The sequence below is a fragment of the Patagioenas fasciata genome, chromosome 1 (assembly GCF_037038585.1).
Source record: "Patagioenas fasciata isolate bPatFas1 chromosome 1, bPatFas1.hap1, whole genome shotgun sequence".
NCBI classification, from domain to species: Eukaryota; Metazoa; Chordata; class Aves; order Columbiformes; family Columbidae; genus Patagioenas; species Patagioenas fasciata.
The window spans coordinates 95,188,352-95,209,476 of NC_092520.1; the positions used below are offsets into that span (position 1 = coordinate 95,188,352).

Here is a 21,125-nt window from a genome sequence, read left to right on the forward strand (position 1 = left end):
TCCTTATATTCTTCCCACCTCAGGTAGAGGACTCGGACCCCAGCCCACCCTTGTTGGGAAGAATGCTGGGAGGAGTGCTTGGTCAGGTGGGGGACAGGTCCACATTCAGGCAGGAGCAGACTGAAAGCTGCGGCAGTGGTGACTACAACGGGATGGCTCCATGTGCCTCTCCATCACTGAGCATCTACTGATGGGTGGTATAGAAAGGTGAAGCTGCGGTGTTGGTTTTTCTGCAATTCAAAGGGGAAGGGCGTTTTCCAGAAAAGTCTCACAAAATTTATTTCACTCTCTCTATTACGACTGTAGCTGGACACAGATTTTGATGAAGAGAAGAGGTTGCTGCAAGGTAGTCCCTGGAAGTGGAAAGGCTTGGCAAGCTTCTCAGGCTCTCCAAAATAATGCGTTAACTTTTTCATTGATTTGAGAAAAAAATTGAGGGAGTTAAGTGCATTCCCAGAGCAAATTGAACCTATATTTCTTCATAGATACATGAGTCAGAGCATCTGAATGTGTATTGCCCAATATAGTAATTGTGTTCCATCAAAAGATGGATGCTGGAATATAACAGCACGCTTTCCAAAGTTTTATTTTAATAATTTGGTCAGAGCAATTACCAAAAGGAGTCCTTTCCATATATCTGTGAAAGCTGAAAGATGGAGAAATGCTGTTTCAACAGAAATGGCAGTGAGCCTCATGTTATGACTTGCTGAGCTCCTCAGTAACAAAGAACAAAGCCAGGTGGTGGGGAGACCTGTGAAACTTTGGCTATTTTATCCAATCTGTACTCATTAATGTGCATTTTCCAGCCACCCCGAAACTGGGTGGTGGGGTCCATCCCTGGCTCCCGAGCAGAAGTTGTTGCCTCCCTTGATGACTAGTCTCTTTCCTCTTAGGAGAACTGTGGTCTCCTCGAGAAGGGGAGCGCTGCTTCTGTCGCGTGCTTTGTAGAATCACAGAATGTCCTGAGTTGAAAGGGACCCACAAAGATCATTGAGTCCAGCTCCTGTTCCTGCATATGGCAACCCCACAGTTCACACCGTGTGTTTGAGGGCATTGTCCAGTCTCTTCTTGAACACTGTCAGGCTTGGAGCCGTGACATCTCCCTGGGGAGCCTGTTCCAGTGCTCCACCACCCTCTGGGGGAAGAACCTTTTCCTCATGTGCAACCTAAACCTCCCCTGGCACATCTTCCTGACATTCCCTCTGGTTCTGTCACTAAAGAGAAGAAAGCAGCAGTCCCAGTAGTCGCGGGGGTGGGTTGCCGGGTGTGGGGAACGAGGACCCCCGGGGGCCCTGAGAAACCGCTGCCGCGCTGCCGCCTTCGCCACCGCCAGGGGGCGCCGCGCCCTCTTGGATGACGGGAGCCGGGGGGCTCGGCGAGGGCTCGGTCCTCATTGGCTGGCGCGGGCCGGGCTGGGCGCGGGGCGCCGCTTCTTAACGGGCGGCGCGGGGCGACAGGAGCGTTGTGCCGGGCGGGGCTGCTAAGAGCTGGGCTACCGCGAGCCGGGCTGCTGCGCGACATGAGCGAGGTGAGCGGCCATTGGGATCAGGCGGCCCGTGGGATGAGGCGGGTTCTCGGGGAGCGCCAGCGGGGGCTTTGGCGGCGAGGGGGAAGAAGCCGCTGCAGCCCCTCGTAGAGCGGCTGGGGCGTGGGGCAGCACTTGGCTTTGGACGTAACCGTCACCTTCTGATGAGCAGAGTGGGCTGGAGTGGGCTGCGTGCTTTCCTGGCGGGAAAGCGGTGAGGCTCTGCTGTTCCTCCTAGCAGAGCTGATGGACCCGAGAGGTGTCTCTTTGCTGGGTGGTGAGTTTGGAATAGGCAGCTTCTGTTAAACCCTGCCTTCTGCTAAAGAGATCTCTAAAGGTGTGTATGTGCCTTCAAGGCAATATTTTACCGTTTGAAGTACCATGTGCACCAGTGGTGAGTCATTCATTTAAAACCCTAATAATTTAAAGATGTATTTAATGCTTTTGTATGCAGATTTAGTAAGTTGAGTGAAAGTTATCTGCTGGAGCTCATGGAAAAAATTACCCTGTTTGTAGTTGGATGCTGATGTGAACTTTATAAATAGTGTCCTGGGAAGTACTGAAATTAAAGAAAAAAATGTAAACAGTGCCAAACATGTAAAGATCACTTGTACCCTTATAAATAAATAAGCTGAAAATTCTCAGTTGTGGTCTTTTGCAGTGGAAAAGTGTCTGGAGCAGACTAGTGTTTTTGTTATGAGAAGTGTCACCAGGCAGGGTGAGTACTTGGCCATGTAGTCAGTCAAGTGCTGTGCAGGTTCAGCTGGTGTTCTCTAGTGGAACTGTTTCTTTGGGAAGCAGTAGAGATACCTGATAACTATGCCTTACCCAGCATCTGTTTTGGAGGCTGTTTCCTGTTAGAAAAGACACATTGCTTCATTAACAAATGTGCATTCTCTTCTTAGCAGCAAAATTAAGAGCGACACCAAGTAAGATTTTACTAATTTTTCCATAGGTGTTACACTCTGCTGTACCTTTAGATGGATGAGGTGTAAACCTGAGACAGACTAATGTAGTAGCAAGGTCTCTGGCTCAGGGATTTATAAGGAGAAGCTTACATCCTGGCTTGCAGGTCAGGCTAAATGGGGAAAGCAGAGGAAATCCTCATGGTGCTTTTCTGCTCTTTGTGGAGACCAGGCAGTCCAGGTGTAATGTGCCAAACTCTTCCTGACTTTTCCTTGGTTGCTGCCTGTATTTGTATCAACTGGACAGAATTCATGCAGTGTAGGTTTTTTGCAGACACTGTCCCTTTGCCACCCAGGCTAGCTGAAGTGTTCTGTGAGATGCCACAACTATATTCTAATTCTTAAAGATAGCATTTGGGGAAAAATCTTCTGGTGAGGAGGAACAATTGAGTGATACCGCTGTACTTAACTGTAACTCTACAAGGCACTCTGTCTTTATAGCCCTGTGCTTGGTTATATTGGCACAGTAAATCAGCCCTTCATAGTTAGATTGCTTGACTTTTGGATTTTAAAAGTCCTGATAAACATGAAGATCATCCCGCGTACCAGCAGATGGGTTCTCTATTCATAACACGTTTCCTTGTACCTTCACAGAACATTATTTCTAGCAAATCCTCAGAGCTGGAAATTCTCTTTCACTGATGCAGCACTGAGCCCTGTATGTGTGACACTTAGTGCTGCTCTCAATGTCTTCAGCACTATTGTCATTCAACTGACAGCACTGGAGAGTTTATCACTCAGAGCTCTAATGAAGAAAAGTTTCCTTGCTGTTACTTGCCTTTCAGCTATTAATCAATAGATGATTCTTTTTCCAAAAGGCAGATGAAAGCAACTGGACCACTCCAAACCACCTCACTGCAAAAGACTCGTGTTAAAGAATGAGTCAAAAAATATAATAGAATGCAAGCTCCTCAGACATGTGTTTGTATTTGGATTGGGATGGAGTCTTGGTGGATTTCACTTTTAATGCTGTAAATGAAAAAGGCTCATCTAGAGACATTAAAATATTATCCTAAATAGAATGGTGTTAGGAGGGTATGAAGGTTTTTACTTTATTTTAACGATTGTCAGGATTCAAGTGGAGCCTATGTGGTTGCAGAAATTTCTGAAGACAGCTTTCATATCCTTCAAGATATTTGTCGAGACTTTACATGGATTCTTATTTTACTACTTCAGGCAAAGTTAACTTATTCCCTGCTATATGAGAAGTGATTACCAGTCTCCTGGTGAGGAAAGCTGAACAGGAAGCATCCGTTAATCTGACTATAGTTTTTTCTGTTTTCTAGCAGCTAACTTATTTTTCAGGAAGGATAAAGAACTTTTTTACAGAAAAAAGCCTATGATGTTTCCTCTGCAATATTTGTCTGAAAATGTATTTAAGATGCTCTGTCTGCTGGGCAAAGGTCTGGCCCTGTAACTAGTTACAGGGAACTTGAGGTGTAAGAGTTTACCTTGTAACATTGCAAAATGTGGTTAATGCTTCTTGCTACTTGGTTTTAGAGGCAGATAGATCACTTAGCTGTACAGGGAGCTTCTCAGGAACGTTACTGTATACTGAAATACATTTTTAGATGTTGAAGTAGCTTTGAAAGTCTGTCCTCAGATAACCAAGGAGCCTGTTGTTTAGGTCTGTAGGTGTTTTCCTTTCTTTTTAATGAGTCTAGAGAGAAGAACCATGCTGACAGCTGCTGTCAGTGAGCACCCATGAGATACAGCTCTTTCATTAAAGATCTTTGGTCATGTAGAATGAACTGGAGGAAGTAATCCTGTGTAATGAGCTCATAGGCTAATGCCAAATCTCTTTTCACAGCCAGAAGTTTTACCAGTGAGCCTCTAGACCTGCAGCTGGCATAAATGTGATTCACCACAGGGAATCCTGTCATCTTATCTGTTGTCTCACATGTTGCAGATGATGTCTGGTCATGGTGACAGTATTCCTCTGGTACAAAGGTTCACGAGAAGCATTCATCATACAAACATTTTTCCTACAGTCACTGCCACTCTTGCCTCCTGTGTTGAATGATTCTGGCTGTCGTAAGGAATAAGGTCTGGACTTGAGAAGGTGCACACTTAAACATTATGGTGTTACAGACCTGGATGCTGTTCCAGTGGCTCAGGGATGAAGTGCCTGTGTAAGGAGTTGGAGTTTAAAACAGCATTAGCAGGGATTACCTTGTCAGATGCATTTATTTCTGTTTGATGTTAAAGGGTTAGTGGTATTGCTGTGGTAGGGGAGGAGTTCAGCTTTAATGTGCTATTCAGATGTCTAACTTTGGGAAAACCATTCAGGAAAACTGCCTAATCAGCCCACATTCCTGTGGTGCCTGTGACTTAAGGGAAGAACTTGTATTTTAAGAGCCTTATGCAACGTGAGTGAAGTGCCATACTGATTGCCAAGGTGCTGATGTGCACCACTTAAGGCAGGGTTTGAGCTAGCAGCTTTATATATTTGAGGAACAGCCAAGCTATCAGGCAGTAGCGAGAGTATTCTAGATTTCTTTTTGAAACAAGCTTCAGGCAACTAGGCACACAATTCATAAGGTAGATGAAAAGATCTGTTAAGGCTTTGATTCTGTAGGGTGCTTAGGTGTCTTAGTTGGGGTGGTTAAGAGCTAGGGACTTGGTATCTGCACCAATGTGTCGTGTGTGTGTGAGTTTTTTTGTATGTGGCTTTGAATACAAAGAACCCCAGATCTTTTCTTCTTCCTTGAGCTACAGCAGGCTATTTCTCTTTGCCTTATGGTACTTCTGAGCTTTTTGAATCCTGTAGCAACTGTTCTGTAGCGTCTACCTTCAAAAAGATCAGGAAGGGGGCTTGTGTTACCTGTAATAGGGATGTGCAGGACATTGATAGGGGTGAGCTGCAGACAACTCTCCTCTGCAGCCTGAAGTACCGAATCTCTGTTTTGGAGCTCAGATCATCTTCAGTAGGAGGTACTTGGGCAGCCAAGGCAGCAAAGATGGAAAGGTGATATGGCCTAACACTGGGCTAAAAGACTACTTTTTCTGAAATTTGAGATTCACCAGTCATTGGGATGTGTGTGAAACACTAACCACCAAGGCAGACTCTGCCGTTGCTGTTTTCAAAACTGGTAATAACACATGGCCTGGTGGTTTGGGCATACCTGCAAGCTGACAGAAGAACAGAGGGTGTCTGCTTCCCTCCAGGTTAAGGGAGAACCTGGAACATATCTCTATCACTCTGGACAGGTGTGGTCACCAGGAGGTTGTTAGAGATGGACATGATCAAGTGTGACATGTTAGGCATATGTGGAGGCTTCTGCCTTATACTCCAGCTGCTTCAGATAGTTATATGGGAAAACTGGAATTCTTGTGTGTTACTCTCTGAGTTCAGTTGAATCTGTTCCACTGAAGTGGTATTTAGAGTCTTAGAACCAGATATATTTATATATTGAAGTGAGGATTATACACCAATAATCCTGATAACACTAAAACAAAGAGCTGGTGTTTGAAGTGGGGAAAATGTGCTATTTTTGTTTAAGGGAGCTCCTGTTCTCTTGTGTCACACTTACAGTCCTGAGGGTTGTCTAAGCCAGACAGCTGTCTTAGAGGAGCCCTTCTGGGGGTGTTTTTCAGATACTGCCATGACTCCCAGCTGTTAACTATTGGTCTCACTGAGGTTATACCCAGAATGGGTACGAAACTGTATAGATCCAAAAAGTGCAGCAAGAACATGGCAGGGTGGAGGAGGAAATTCTGCAGCTATTATAGGACGGGGGTGGGACTGAGAAGGCACATGAACATGAGCTTTTAATTTTAACTCACATCTATTTATTAGATGAGTGGTAAATTGCTTCTTGAAAGAGGCAGAAGAAAGGAGAACAATAAGTTTTAGATCTGTCACTTTGCCTACTCCTTCCATCAGTGTGGTTTCAGTGGGATCAAGCATCTTTTAAAATAGCACTCAGAAGTCATGTTGGAAATTGATCTCAATTTGGTGAAACTGTCAGACATCCTGTTTAGAAAGAAGTATGCTGGTTTTCTTGGAATGTGTTGAATGCCAACAGATTCAAACAACATAACACTTCAATAAAGGACAGTTAAATTTAATAGTGTGCTTCAGGTACTGTGTTTCCCTATAAAAGAGGGAAAAGCTGCATTTGTAAAACAGTAAACTCCAACCTTCATGCTGCAATACTTGATAACAGAATATCATTTCAGGTTGCAGAGGCCTATTAGTTTCTAGTCCAATATCCCTAAGTTTCTAATGGATCAGCAAGGTTAGAAGAGTCATCTTCCAGCAATTTCTATGTAACTAGATCATGCTCATGATGAAATATGGTGTATAGTAGCAGTTAACTTCAACAGGAACAGTGGTGGTCTTTTCATTGCAGGTTGTTGAGTGCTTGTTTATTGACTTAAATGAAATATTTGATTTCCAGGCCTCTATTTGCTCTTGTCTGTCTTGTGTGCTGCTGTTGTTTGGGGTGTTTGTTTTGTGTTTTTTTTTTTTTTTTTGGGATGACTAGGAAAATGTCAGTGTTTACATGTTTTACCTCTTGTCTGTAACTTTACTTCTAACAGAATGGCTAGACACTGAGTATGTAAATCACGAGACACCTCCTCTTGGCTGAGGAGGACTGGGAGAAGAGGTTTGCGTGCATCAGAAGAAAGCAATGCCTTTCTTCATCCTGTCAGTTGCAAAAGAACCTTAAATTCACTGAACTGTGTAACACTTTCTTCTATGCAAGGCATAGTATCCTCTAATACAGATGAAAAACACACGTTCTCCCTCTAAGAAAAGGTATTCTGTTTCTTTCTTCGGTTCTTTGGACATTGGGTTTCTAAGTAAAAGAAGATAGGGTAGATAAGGAGAAACGAGGTCAAATCATAACTTGCAAATAATGTTTCTCCTTCTTCTACTTTAATTAAGAAAAAATAGTTTTTATTTATCTTATGGAAAGAGATGGAAGAGACAAATCATATAGACTATCTTAGTAGGAAAATCAATGGCAATCTTGATGGGATAAGCTCAGGTCAAGCAACTGCAGAAGAGTTGCAGTTATGAAATTTATTTTGAATGACAGGATTTGAAGTAATTTATCCCCACTCTCCATGTCTGCTTCCTCTGAGACCAGGCTACTCTCCTTATAGGTAAGCTTGGCAAGTGTCACATAGGCCAGGTCTTTGGCTGGTGCTGTCTCATGTGATTAATTCCTACCAAGTGGGATATAGCCTTATTTATGCACTAACATGAAAATTGGAGGAAGAAGCACAATTTTAGCCAGAAAATAAATTAAAATTATCTGCTTACATGCCCTGAATATTAGTTACAGCTGAACTGTCTTTCCTCTTAAATGAAAAAGTATTCTTTTACAAACACTGAATGTTCTTACATTATCACTTTAATATTTAGTGTGTGAAATGTGATGTGAACCAGTGGTGCAGCTGATACTGTGAGTACTGTAACTGTAGACAGAATATTTGAGATCTCCTCTATTTAAACTGAAAGTAAGGGGGGAAGAAGGGGAAAAAAAATGTAAAAGGGGGTGTCCTTCTGCCTGTCTTTGGAGATTGTAAAGATTCCTGGACTGAGACAGCAAGTCGATGAGGAGGCTGGCGGCACTGGGTGTGAGGGCTTCAGGTTTTCTAAGGTGTGGAGAGACAGGGCTCTAACTACAGCAAAATATATGCAAGTGTGCATTTAGTGTTTTTAACACGGTCTTATCGTCAAAATGCCTGGCAGAAAGGTCTGAGCTGTTCTGTCATCAGCACTATTTGCTGCTTTTTGGCCGGCAGGTTTGATTCTAATGGTACTGTGGATAGTGGCTGCTAGATAGTGCCAGCAGGACTAGAAAGCTGCAGTAGTAGAACTAGAGAAACCTGAATCAAATGTTCAGGTTATAATGGCATAAACTTGGAAGGGACATGTACTGCTGTGCTCTTGAGCACAGAAAGATTGTGCTAGGTAACAGTGCAACATGAGTTTCCTAAAAGTGAGGGTGAAGAGCGGAGACTCATAGGGATCCTGGCTAGTTGTACACACTGGTGCAGAGATATTTGGAGGAATTTTAGGTGCATGTTTTCTGGGAATGATGGAGCACAGTTAAGAAATGCCCAAGCTATCACTGACTAGGGCTGTTCCTGGAAAAAGGACAATTCCATGTTATGCTAAAGCTTGTTAATCTTGAGAAGAGTTAGCAGGCTTTTCTTGAGTGAATCAGTGAGACAGCTGGAACAATCCTGTGAAGTCAGCATCTCCACTAGGAACTAGTAGAATTGCATGTGAAGCAGTTTTTCACAGGAAGTGCATTAGTTTTGTAGGGGGTGGAGGACAGCTTTCAAGGAAATTGGGTATCTTCACAGGTTCAAAAAAATCACTGGGTAGGGTGCTGGAAAGCAGACAGTACCATTGCTAATGCTCGGGCATGTTTTGCCATCTCCATGTGTCCTCTGTGACCTACCAAATAAGCCTTCCTATCCAGCAGGTACCACTGGTTTGTACACCTGGCTGTCAATTTGCCTTGTTGGTGACTTATTCTCTATGAATCTAACAGCAGACCGATTACGAGGCATTGGAATAGCAGTTGAAAGCATTCTGACCATAGGAGAAGATAAGTGATCTTGATAACCTTATCCTTGAAATTTAACTCCTAAATTGGTGCAAGTGTGCAGATGAGGCAAACATTAATAGATCTGAGGACATCTTTGATTTCTTGAGGATTTTAGTAATATTGGACCTTTTCCTATTGACACTCAGTACATGAAGGAAGACCAGTTATTTGTGAGGATGTTTTTGTAAGTATCATAACACTTTCCCACAATAAGTTTGGCTTTGGTGGCTGATTGGTGTTTCTGATCCAAACATTCAACTGATCCTTCCCTGATGGGTGCCACTACACACATACTGCTGTACCTTTGTCTCTTCTAAGAAGCTGTGTGTGTTTCAGCAAAGCCCTCAGTGGGCAGTAGGGAGAACTTTGGTTGAACGAATGGAAGAGTGCCCTTTTCTACTATGGGAAGAGGAAACTGAGCTTTGGATATCTGCGATGAACTTCTCTCTAAAAAAGAGCAAACAAGCAAAGTGCAGACATCATCAGATGCAACACAATCTGGTGAAGGAGAGAAGCCTGCCTGAGATGAACCAGAATCTAATGCCCAATAAATGTGAAAACACATTTGAAAATGCTGAAGTCCAGCACTGGGTTGGGCAGTAGGGGAGGTGTAAAGAGACAGAAAAATAATTCTCAAAAATCACAAGTATGTCTTCCATTTGAATTCTAGGACATTTCATTCTCTAGCTTGAATGTTTCATGTAATAGGATGCTTGCTGTCTCACTCTTTCAAATCCCCCAGGATGAAATAATTTTTGTTTTAAAATACTGAATACTCTAGATGTTTACTCTTTTAAGCACATAATTTTAACACCAATTGAAATACTGCAAAGAATACCTTTTGTTCAGATTTGAGATACTATGTTGTGTCTGGGAAGGAAACCTGAGTAATGCTGAAATCTGGTTCCTTGAATTTCAAACATGCATTAGTAAAATGTGATGTAAAGGGAGACAGAAGGTAGAAACTGCTGCAAATTAGGATCCTTAACTTCCTAGGAAGGAGGAGGAGGAAGAGCACACTAGGCAAGTGGGGATGGCTAGGCAGGCATTTTTCTGCAGGTGACATGGTAGAAAAATAAGACATGGCTTCATAGCTGCTTCATACGTATCAGTACTCCACTCAGATCTGACAGATATATGCTCACCACTGGAAAAGAGAGCAAACACATTGTTGGCTTGGCACACTTTAAAATGCATGTGCCAGCACACATGTGCTGAAGTTTAAGCAGGACAGTCAAATGCCTAAGGCAGACCAACTTCATGCCAATTTTAGTTTGCTAGTCAGACTTGGCTAGCTGTCACTTCTTTCCTTCAGCATATTTTACAAGCTATTGGATAGCACTAACATCCAAACCAAGTTGAAAGAACCTCTCAAGTAAGGCTGCAGGAGACCTTGTTGTTTCACAGGGCTTTTGTTCTGAGGGCTGCCTGGTGTTCCTTGCTTGGACTAGAAGCTTGGTACATTTCAATACTGGAACTGAACTTACAGGATGGACCTGCAGTTGCAGAAACATTGGTAGCAAAGGATCTAGAATTAATGGAACAAACAACAAAAGGTGCAAATTATCTGAATTCTAGCAATATCTTTTAAGGTCATGTGGTGTAAGCCTTTAATAGATGTTTTTGTCTGGCTGCAGTGTGTCAGGCAGCACACAGCTGGATCTAAGTGAATGATTTTATCTGCTTCTGCAGGTAACTTCTAAGGAACCTATTTTCTGAGTAGTCATGGGATGGATACATTAGAATATTAACAAAATGCGTGACTCTTCTGGAGCAGCTCATTAGTGTCCTTTTTAATGGCATTGCATGATAGCTTGCTATGTTCATGTGTGCAAAAGGTGAAAGTGCCTGGTTGGGTAACATTTTTCTTTCACTTCATATACAAGGCACAAAGTGCAGGATGAATCCTGATACATAGTGGGAACCTGAAGGCAGAAGTAATGACTGACTACTTGGAGTGAAGAAACTTGCAAGTTTTTATTGAGCTTGAATTGGAAAATACTGTTCTGTGGAGGGAGAGTGGCTTGCTGAATCTGCCTGACCACCTATCCCCTGGATTTATTCCATGGCTAGAGCACTGCAGGAACTGTAGAACATTTAGTCTTAGGGCAAGTAATCTGCTGGGTCTGTCTTGGGACCTGGGAACTACCTGCAGCTGCTGAGTGCAAGTTGCTTTCTTATTTTCTCTGTTGCTAGTAACAATGAAGCTGATAGCAGCATCAATTTCACTGAGCCACTGCAGGGCCCTGGGAGCTTCTGATTTACAGAAATCCCTAATTTTGGCCAGCTCTTGGACAGAGTTAGTGACCTGGCTTTTGTTCTGCTTGCTATGTGTGTGTATTTGATTGCTGTCTCTGATTCCTGGCAATCAAGGTGACCTTGTGCATCACCCTGTGTGTTTTCCTTTTTAGTATGGCTGGGTTGTTTCCAGTTGCTTAGCTGCTTAGACTCATAGTGCCAAGACAGCTTTGCTCTGAACTGCATCACACATTGAACAAAGCAGCTCCCGCAAATCTCAGCAGGTCAGTAATGATACAGGTTTGAATAATGTGGGACAAATTCTTTGTCAGGTGAGGCCCTGTTTTGAGGCAGCTTCAGCAGCCAATTCAGGGTTCCCCTCGCATGAATCTCCTTATGGCACAGAGCCAGAGATAACAGGTTTGCGTCATCTCTCTATGCAGCCCCTGGGCAGGGTGCGTTGCCAAGGCTGCAGAATGTTCTCAGTCCAGTGATTCCCCTGCTACTGGAGTAGCCCTAAAGTTACTGTCATAACTTCGGATGGCTCTGGGGCTGCTTGGAGTTGCTCTCAGTGACCAAATTGCCTGCCTGGGGGTTTGAGGAGTAGAGTTAGTGAGGCATAAACATCCTCGATGTTGTCTTGAAAATCAGAAGACTTTGCCCTAGGGTAAAGGCAGAAAGTTCCTTTGCATGGCAGCTTGAAACTGCCATAATTAATACCTTTTAAAACCTGGCTGGCCAGTAGCTAGTCCAGTCTAAGACTGTAATAACATCTGTTTACCTCTGAATATATAGGAAATAGGAATAAGTGAGAACAATATTTTTTAATTGTACAAATGGAAGTAAAGAAAAAAGCCAGAATTTTTCAGTCTGGGAAGAAGCAGCCTGTTTTAATAATAACCAATATGATCAGATATGAAGCAATTTGTCAGTGCAGACTTTTGCCATTAATAACCCAAGCTGTCCCTTGAAGACAGCCTCTAACTCAATTACAGCTGAGTTTGTAGCTCAGCAAATTAAATTACCCTGAACTTCAGAAGGATTTGGAAGAATCAAATATGAAGTCAATATTTGTTACAAAACCACCATCCATAATCAGTTATATTGTGGCTCGGCAAGGACCTGACCCATTAATTTGCTTAGGGTGCTCTTCCTATCTGGGTATGCTAATATTAAAGGATACCCGATAGACCATCTGAATCCAAATGCTGTTCCCAGATCCCAAATGTTCTGATTTGCTCCTAATCAGATGCCACAGTCAGTTGCCATCAGCTGTCTGTTTTGTCTGTGCAGATGGCTAAGGCTTTTAATTTAGGCTGCAGAGATGTACCTATGTTGCTCCATGATTTGCTCTGTTGCAGAATAAAGATTGCTAGAAGGTAATGCAAGCTCAGAGGGAGGTAACAGCATGCTATATTTTGTGATATGAAGCACTGACTTGCTCAGATTTTCAGTTCCCAGAACTAGTTGCAGTGCCTTCTCCCCAGGGTACTCTGCCTATTCTGTTGCCCTGGTACAACTGTTTGTGGATCAGAGATGTCAACTACATTACTGAAATGATCAGCAGAAACAATTAAACTATGTATTTTTTTAGCAGGATCATTTAAATGATTGTTTTCAACACTTCTCTGATTTATTTTTAACTTGAATGATTTTAGTGCTCCTGTTTTCTGTGTGACCTTGCAAACAATTATATCCAAACAAGTGATGTGCATTGGTGACGGAAGGTGTGACTAGATTGGGCTAGACTGGGACGTGGGAGCTCTTAAGGCAGATTTCCTGCCCAAAATGTCCTTTCTGGCACTGTAGTGCCAGGTCTGGTGCTACCAATAGATAAGAAATAATAGGAGAAAAAAAGACCACCTTAAGCTCAGTCATTTTTCATTTATGCCATCTAGCTCAATCAATTTTTATGTAATTGAAATATTCCTCATGGGTCACCTTGATGTTTCTTATCCATTTCCAGTGTAATTAGGACATGGGCTATATCACCCATGTGCAAATCAGAGCTGAGGTAATTTTTAGGCAAGTGGTGTAAGAAGGCATATTCTGTAGTTGATTTTACCGTTTTTGCTCTTTGCTAAACAAAGCATAACATAACATGCAGTTTAGAGAAATTCCACAATACAGCACTGAGTTTCCTACTCATGTGAGTAATTCTGGTGAATTGAAGGCAACTACTTGTCCACATATGGGCTACCCCTGTAAATAAGCCTTGCAGGAGCAAATCCTCCATTTCCTGGGGAAAGAAAGAGGGATTATTTCTCATGGTTGGCATGGTAATTAACAGGATTTGGAAAATACATTCTTGCAGCTGCTTTCAAAATTAACTTCAAAGATTCCGTTAATCCGTGCCTTGGAAAAAAATTGTGATTACAATGTCTTCGGAGAAATATCAGCTTAATAATGTTTTAATTCAAAATATGCTAATAACCTAGATATTAAACAAGCTACTGTTTGTGATAATTATGTTTATTACATTTGGTGTTGGTGTAAATATTCTGTTTAGAACACTATATTGGATTAAAATACAAAATCAGCATGTTCTTACTGTGCTGATTTACAAACTAGAGACTGGCATTGGCAAAAAGTGAGACACAGTGAAAGGTTGTCTCTGTGATATTAGAATATTTAAAAAAACAGTATTGTGAGTTCCTGTATCCCAGACAGTGATTTTTCTCTACCTGTTTTCATCAGGTGGCTCTTTATTTAACCTGAAAGTGTTCTGGGTGCTGAAGCTCTGTCTGTGTACACGCAAAGTGCCTGTTCTGAGGACTTATCTCAAGCCAAAAGCTCTGTCTGGACAAAAGTAAACAAATCAAACCTCTTGAAACTGAGGCAAATGTCCTGACTCTTCTAACACCCCTGTGATTAAGGCAACTCTGCCCATTAGGTGGAGTACGCATTTTTGCATAAATGTGAATAAAATGCATGTTTTACAGGGATAATCCCCACATTGCAAACAAAATCACACAGGATCAGGGACTCTAACCCTATCTTTCAAGTACTGTGATAAGTCCCAGCTTCAAGGTTACTCCTTCAGTTCTCATTGCTTTTTCTGTGCCTGGCTGTCGAGTGGATCGACATGAGGGCTGGGGCTTTCCACCACCATGCCTCCATGTGCTCTCTCATAGGAGTTGTGGGTTCACTCTGAGTAAATGGTACCTAAACCTATGTACCTTCCTCCCTGGGCAAATGCAGCAATCAGTATATCAGCAGTCAACCTGGTAAACTGTCTGCTTTTCACACAGGTTGCAGCTTGTATGGACAGGCATACCTTGAATATAGTGCTTTCCTTCTGTATTTGAAAGTAATATTTGAGACTTAATTGCACCAGTGTAAATGACTGCCAAAGACGTAAGGATATGAATGCTGAGGTCCAGGTTTCATCCTTTATAGAAAGATGAAAGGAAATTGTGAAGAGATTGTCTTGCCCAAATCATTGCAACAGCAAGAGCCAAGCACTGGTCCACAGTGTTTAGAAGGAATATAATCTGTAGTTACCCATGGCTGTGTTGTTAATTTCTGACAAATTTACTGTGGTTTCTTGCGTGACAATATGCATGTGTTTGCATGCTCATGTGCCTTCAGTGACTGCAGAAATCATAGAACACCAGTGCTGATCACTGTGCCAACTTTTAGCCACTGCAGTCTGAATGCTGTTGGTTCATCTCAGCCCACCTGTGGAGCTTTAATTAAAATAGGTATAGGACAGTCTTAGTAAAATTAAGGACAATTGAGAGCTAGTCAAGTAGAACATTGCTTGACCCATGAAGTCAATTACAGAAATCATCAGTGCCAAGAATTAGGTTTTGACAGCCAGTGTTGAAAGATGGCTTCTGGCACTCTTGCTCTGGCAATATGATGCTGCCCTGGCAATGCATGACAGCCAGAAAACTGGCTGTGGAAAACTCCCTTTGTAAAAGAGCATGCAGAGAAGGTGCCAGAGTGTGAGAGTAGAGGCCATATTTTAAGGAACTGAGATCTTAGGGTGAGAGCAGCCAGGGAAAAGCAGTAGTGTCCAGAAAGCCACTTCTATCAGAAATGTAAATTATCATTGGTCATAACCAGGAATGGACTGCTTTATAGTGAAGTATATGTTGTTAAAGTTTTTCCTTTCTGTCAGGTGTCCAGAATCTATATGTGATTTCTTACAAGGATGTATAAGGCAGAAGTAACAGATATGTTGTCAGATTTACCAGCATTGAAACAAAATATTGGCTAGGTGTCCTGTACTCAAAGCAGTTACGTTAAATGTAGGTTTTGAATAATACTTTCCTTTCATAAATATTCAGAACCATGTCTATAAAAATGTGGGAAGAAAGAGGAAGAGCTTGGTAAAGACGCATGAATAGATCAGTGAGAAAAGCTTACTTATGCAGCTTCTACTGCGATTTTCATAACCATATTAAAACTTCTCTGAAATTCTTCACTTCTGTCTGCAGATGTTCTTTAGGTGACTAGCTGTTACTGATGTGAATGAACCTGTATGTCACAGAATTGGTTTGGGATTTACCATCTGTCTGTATTGCAGACCAGTTCTGAGAAGACTTATAGGAGGAGAGAACGAGTGAAATGGCAGAATTTGTGCATGGTTCTCCAGTGGTACATCTTTTCTCCCTTCTGTTCGTCTTGGTGTTTTTCAATTTATAATTCAAAAAAAACCATAGTGCTAAAATCCCAGTCCCTTAATTTAGAGGCCAGGTAGCCCTGGGCAGCTTCAGTAAACAGATCTTTTTGTCACAGCAGCATCATTTTTCCTGATCTTAACTTTTAATCTTAAATATGTTAATGTCTTTTGTTCTTATTACCATGTATACTGTGTTGTGGTTAAGAGTAATGTTTTTCACATCTAAAGGTGTGAAATACAGAATGCTATAGTTTCAAGTCTCTTATGACATTAGAGAGAGCTTGTCAAACAGTGAAACAGAAATTTCTAGTAAAGAAGAGTTTGACCTAATTAACCACATTGAAGTCCCAAATTCTACAAACTGTACCCATTCATTCCAGGTCATAGCTGTTTGGTTCTTGCCCTTACTTAAATTTTGGGTATTTGTCTAGTTTCTGACATACAGCTTGTGTTCTTCACTGGAGCGTGAAAGAAAAGCAATCGCAAAATTCCCTTTGATTTCAGTCAGCTCAGGATATCACCTCATCACATAATTATTTTCAAGTAGTGTGTACACAGAGTATTGATCTACCAGCAGTAGCTGATGTCTCCCTCAGTACCCACTGTTTATAAATTTAACATCTTTTTAAAAAAATAGCATTTTTATATTTAGTGTTACAAAGCATAGAAAACTCAGGGTTTTTAGAACCAGGGGAGCTGAATATAATATGCCTGGACAAGAAGGTTTATAGAAAAGGAGGCTATGTGAATTATGTGGGTCCCATATTTGTTAGGGTCCTCTGTTCTGTGTTTTTAATCCAGATTTCTCTAATTAATTTAGTGTGTAGGAAGGTGCATTCTTGTGTAATGCCTTCAAAAGTCTACCTAGGAGAAATCAAAAAAATGTACTATGAACTTTCAGGCAGTAATGGTTATACACCAAGAATGCTTTGATATTTACTTGTGCCTATAGTCTAATGAACCTCAACTGAGTCATATTTCAGTAATCTAAAATTCTCAGTATGTTCAAAGATCAGCTAACACTAAGTAAGTGTAACTCTGTAAGAGTTTTTCTTACCTTGTTCCTTGGTATAGTCAACCTTAATTGTCCTGATTTGAGGAACAGTACAGGAACTATTTTGTTCTGAGAAACAGCAGGTAGAAATTGCTCTATCTCCTGATCATTCTGCTGTTAACTGGTAAACTTTCCTGACTTGGAAAACATGAAAAGTCATTAAGCAGATAGTTGCAGTGATGCAGTGACATTTTTATTTGAAGGAAGGTTATAAACTTGATAAATTTGTAAATATTTTGGTACTTTTTTCATTTTTAGGCTAAAGCAGATGAACTCTAAAGTAGGTTCTAAAAAACTGAGGTGCTTATAAAATAGTTTTGATTCAATTTATATCTCTTTCAGATAAAATCTTGTACAGAGAACAGATGGTAGTGCAGAATAAGGGCTTGCTTGGCACACAGCAGGCTGACCCACAGCCATTTTTGTGCTGTATTGTACAAACATGTATTTGCTTCTGTCTACACACATGTAATGTCTTTTGTTAGGGATGGACCTGGTAGCAAAAAAAAAAAAAACTGAAAAGCTTAGGATATGCATAGACATCACTGCTGCTCCTCTAGTCAAGGAGTACAGAATATTCTAATAACATTTAATGTTTCAATGACTGTTTTTTGTCCTGAGTCAAGTCTACACTGACTCTTTCTGCTATTCACTTCACAAAAACTTTCTGCTGTTTCTAATCTCTGAATTCTATCCTTGGATGTTTTTTTGGGTTTTTGATGTAGAAGGAATGTTCTTCTGAAAATCTGCACCTGCTGCTTTACTGGGTTACAGCCTGCTGTACATTCTTTTCCTGCACTGGGATGAAATGGCAGAATAATGTTGTTATTGTAAGGGCTCATTTGTCAAAAGTTTCTGGTGGTTTCATGTCCCTGATCTTGGGCTTTCTGTGGCTCATGGAAAAAACAAATAACCCTTCTGGCCCCAAGGATTCTATAATCAACACCTGGTTACAATCCCTAATGCTGAGGTGCTAATTGGAAGTGTAACTGAAAAGATCAGGCTATTTCAAAACAAGAACAGAATGTAAGATTAAAAGCAAAAGTTATACTTGGAGGTACAGGAGGGGCTAGAGGAAAGAGTAGAAAAGCTGCTGCAGTAATTTCACATTCTTGAAAAGCCCTCTGGGCTGTACATTCACTTCTGGCCTTAGTTTGTACACCTAGGAGATTAATTTAGTACAGTTTTTCATACTACACTAGCTAGCTGCTGTGTATAGCACTGAGAATTTAATAGGAAAGAAAACCTGTTTTGTTTTCTTACTGGGGTTTTTGGGCATATGGCAGTAGTCCTTTTTCCTTCCTCTTCTGACAAGTTGGGAGTGACTTTGATTTTGGAGAAATTTTTAATGATGTGCCTTTGTTCTGTAAAACCACAGAGTTAAAAATTAATATAGCTCTGAGCAGTCATAAACTGTTTCCTCCTACGCAACATAGCAACAGAACTGTTTATCCTGTTCTACTGTATAGTCATTATGGTTTTGCGCTTGAAATAAATAACTTACGCTTTTTCTATAGATAAACAACGTTTAATCCAATTCCTTAATTGTATTTTTTTAAACGTGTTCATTAGAGCATAAGCAAAACAGCGCTGGGTGCGCGGGGGATTCACTCTACCCAACACGCACACTCTTAAGAAGTGTGTTTAAATACAGTAAGGTATTACATATTCATAATGACCCCAGGAACGCCTATACATATTCATGACCTTTCCCGCTTTTTATTAAAATGAGTTTCATATAACCATCTACATATTCCCCTCCTTGACCCTCCCCTGTTGCGCCTGCACAATGTCACTTGGTGAATTTGAGGAAGGGTCTTTAGGGGTCTTTGGATGAAGGCTCCTTCAGCTTCGTCACAGTGGACTTTTTACCTTTTGCTCATTATGAAGAACTGGCTGGAACCCAAGCTACCAAACCGACTGAAACCGGACTGGTGCCCCCTTTTTGCTGTAAATCTTGGCTATCTTGTCTCCTCAAGGTTGCAGCTGGTGCTGTAAAACTTCTTATCTCAGCATTTAATGAAGTCCTGCTTTTTTTAGCACATTTGGTTACATATAGCTCTAAAATAGTTGCTTAACCCTTAAAATATTAGTTCCCTCTATCAATATAACTTCCTAAACAAGTTTCATAATTAATTTTTTTTTATACGTAGAATTTAACCACCTTTTTCCCTTTTTCAAGTTCAGAGTCCGTGCCTCATTTGGTTATACCTTTAAACATTAAATATCTTAGCACGAATCACAACTGCATTTTTCACACGCTCATGTTCATTTTGGCTCTGTTTCTCCTTTGTCTAGTGGAAAGTTTATTCAGTGCTTCTGTCCTAGTGCTTGCCTTAGAAAATGCTGGGGAATTTTAGAAACAATTTTTGAATGAAGGAAGCTGGCTACCAGTTGCAGGAAACAGAAGTTACATTGCTTTTATTTTTTAAATATCATCAACTTGGATTTTCTGTTTAAAACCAAAACTCAGAAATTAATATTGTTTTTCTTGTATTTCATCATTTTTAATTTGATCTGTTGTGTGTGAGGACAATATCTGTTATACCAACTTCTGGGGGGCTTTCATCCATTGCTTCTTGAAAATACCATTAGTAACTTCTCGTGTTTAGTCCTCTTGTACTCCAAAAGGCATTAAAAATCTAAGCTTTGTTTTGCAGCCTTGGGTAACATCACGAAAGGTGATGAAAGAAGCAAGAAACTCCAGCTGCTAATAATACCAGCGTCTTGAAAATGTTTTAAAAAATAGGTCCGTGGAATGTGTTGAAATAAAAGGTGGATCATCACATTGTATTTGGCTTTTCCATAAGCTTCAATGCCTTGTTAATGAGCCACTCATTTCTACTTTCAAATTCATTGCACTCATTTGGAAGACAACACAATGCTTATAGATCAAAATATGTGTGTAACTGAAGGGAAGGCTATCAGAAGCTTGTTTGGCAGACTTTCAGGCTTTGTACATGTCCAGTGGTCACCAAAAAAATTAATGGCTGTAGAATACTTAGACTGATTTCAGACTTAAAGAAAAACCTTGACCTCATAAATAGAAAAACACTCATTAACTAAAGCCAAGTTTTTATTCATTTTCTTTGACAACTTTCCCCTTTCCCTGAGGGGAAATCCAGAGACATGAAATAAATGTGTGGATCCATATTCAAGCATTCCATCAATAGCAGACTGAACCTGACAGGTATAGCCCAGGGAGGAAAGAGAAGCTTTCATAAAGGCTAAGTAGCATAGCCTGAAACACTCAAGAAAGAACACAATTTGAAAAAAGCATTTAAAAATAAACAGGGACAAAAAAGCAGTATAGTTACCATTTTACAGATGGGGAAAATCCTGAATTTTTTGGAGGAGGAAGGGGGGTCCCAGTAAATTAATACTGAAGTCTAGTTTCAGATATGGGTTGAAACTGAATTAAGAAAGTATTAACTAAATTTTAAATTAATGGCATGACGGTTAATATCTTCAGCAAAACTGGTGGTTGGGTGGATTTATTGATGTCTGGATGTTGGTAACTTAAGCTTTTGTGAAAGATACTTATCCCTTTAGAATACCATTCTTTGGTATAGGCAAAGTCTTCTCTCCTGTCTTAGGTTTTGAGGCTCCAGGGAGAAACAAATATTTCCATGTTATGAGGAGACTGTAGCTGTGGTTATAGACTCAGTTGTTTTCTCTAGGGATGCTCTGTCTCATTGCATGGAGTGAGATGAAGCAGAGCAGTAGAACAGAGATACACACTGAAGTCTGCTACAGGGAAGATGAGAAACTCTACCACTGGCATGTGGATACATGACAGACCATATGTAGCTTTTTGTGTTCTCTGGAGGGCTTCAAAGAACTTTCTTTCCTCCTCTGGCTTCTGAAGTAAGGTTTTGTATTTGTCTTATTAGCCTCATATACCTTGAAAATACAATCACTGTGGGAGAAGGACAGACACTAGAGCAATAGAGAAGGCTTTAATTAGATCTTCTAGAGTAAACGCCTGAAGATAAGTATGCCTGTATGAATTTTCAGAAGACAATCAATATGACTGTCCCTATATTGGCACAAACCATTTGGTTTGCAGTGTTATTGCAGCTGTTAGCTTTCCTGATGCATGAGGATGTGCTACTTCTGATATCTGAGTGCAGTTGGA

At 41.0% G+C, this 21,125-nt stretch overlaps 1 protein-coding gene across 1 annotated transcript in view; it reads left to right on the forward strand.

The window, feature by feature from the left end:
- Positions 1 to 1,398: 1,398 nt before the first annotated feature.
- The window catches only part of PCP4 (Purkinje cell protein 4), a 54,980-nt gene continuing 35,253 nt past the window's right edge, over positions 1,399 to 21,125 (forward strand). The window contains exon 1 of the mRNA XM_065829391.2: positions 1,399 to 1,528. Within this exon, the coding sequence (XP_065685463.1) occupies positions 1,520 to 1,528 (9 nt within the window). The 5' untranslated portion in view covers positions 1,399 to 1,519. The remainder of the gene's footprint in view (positions 1,529 to 21,125) is intronic.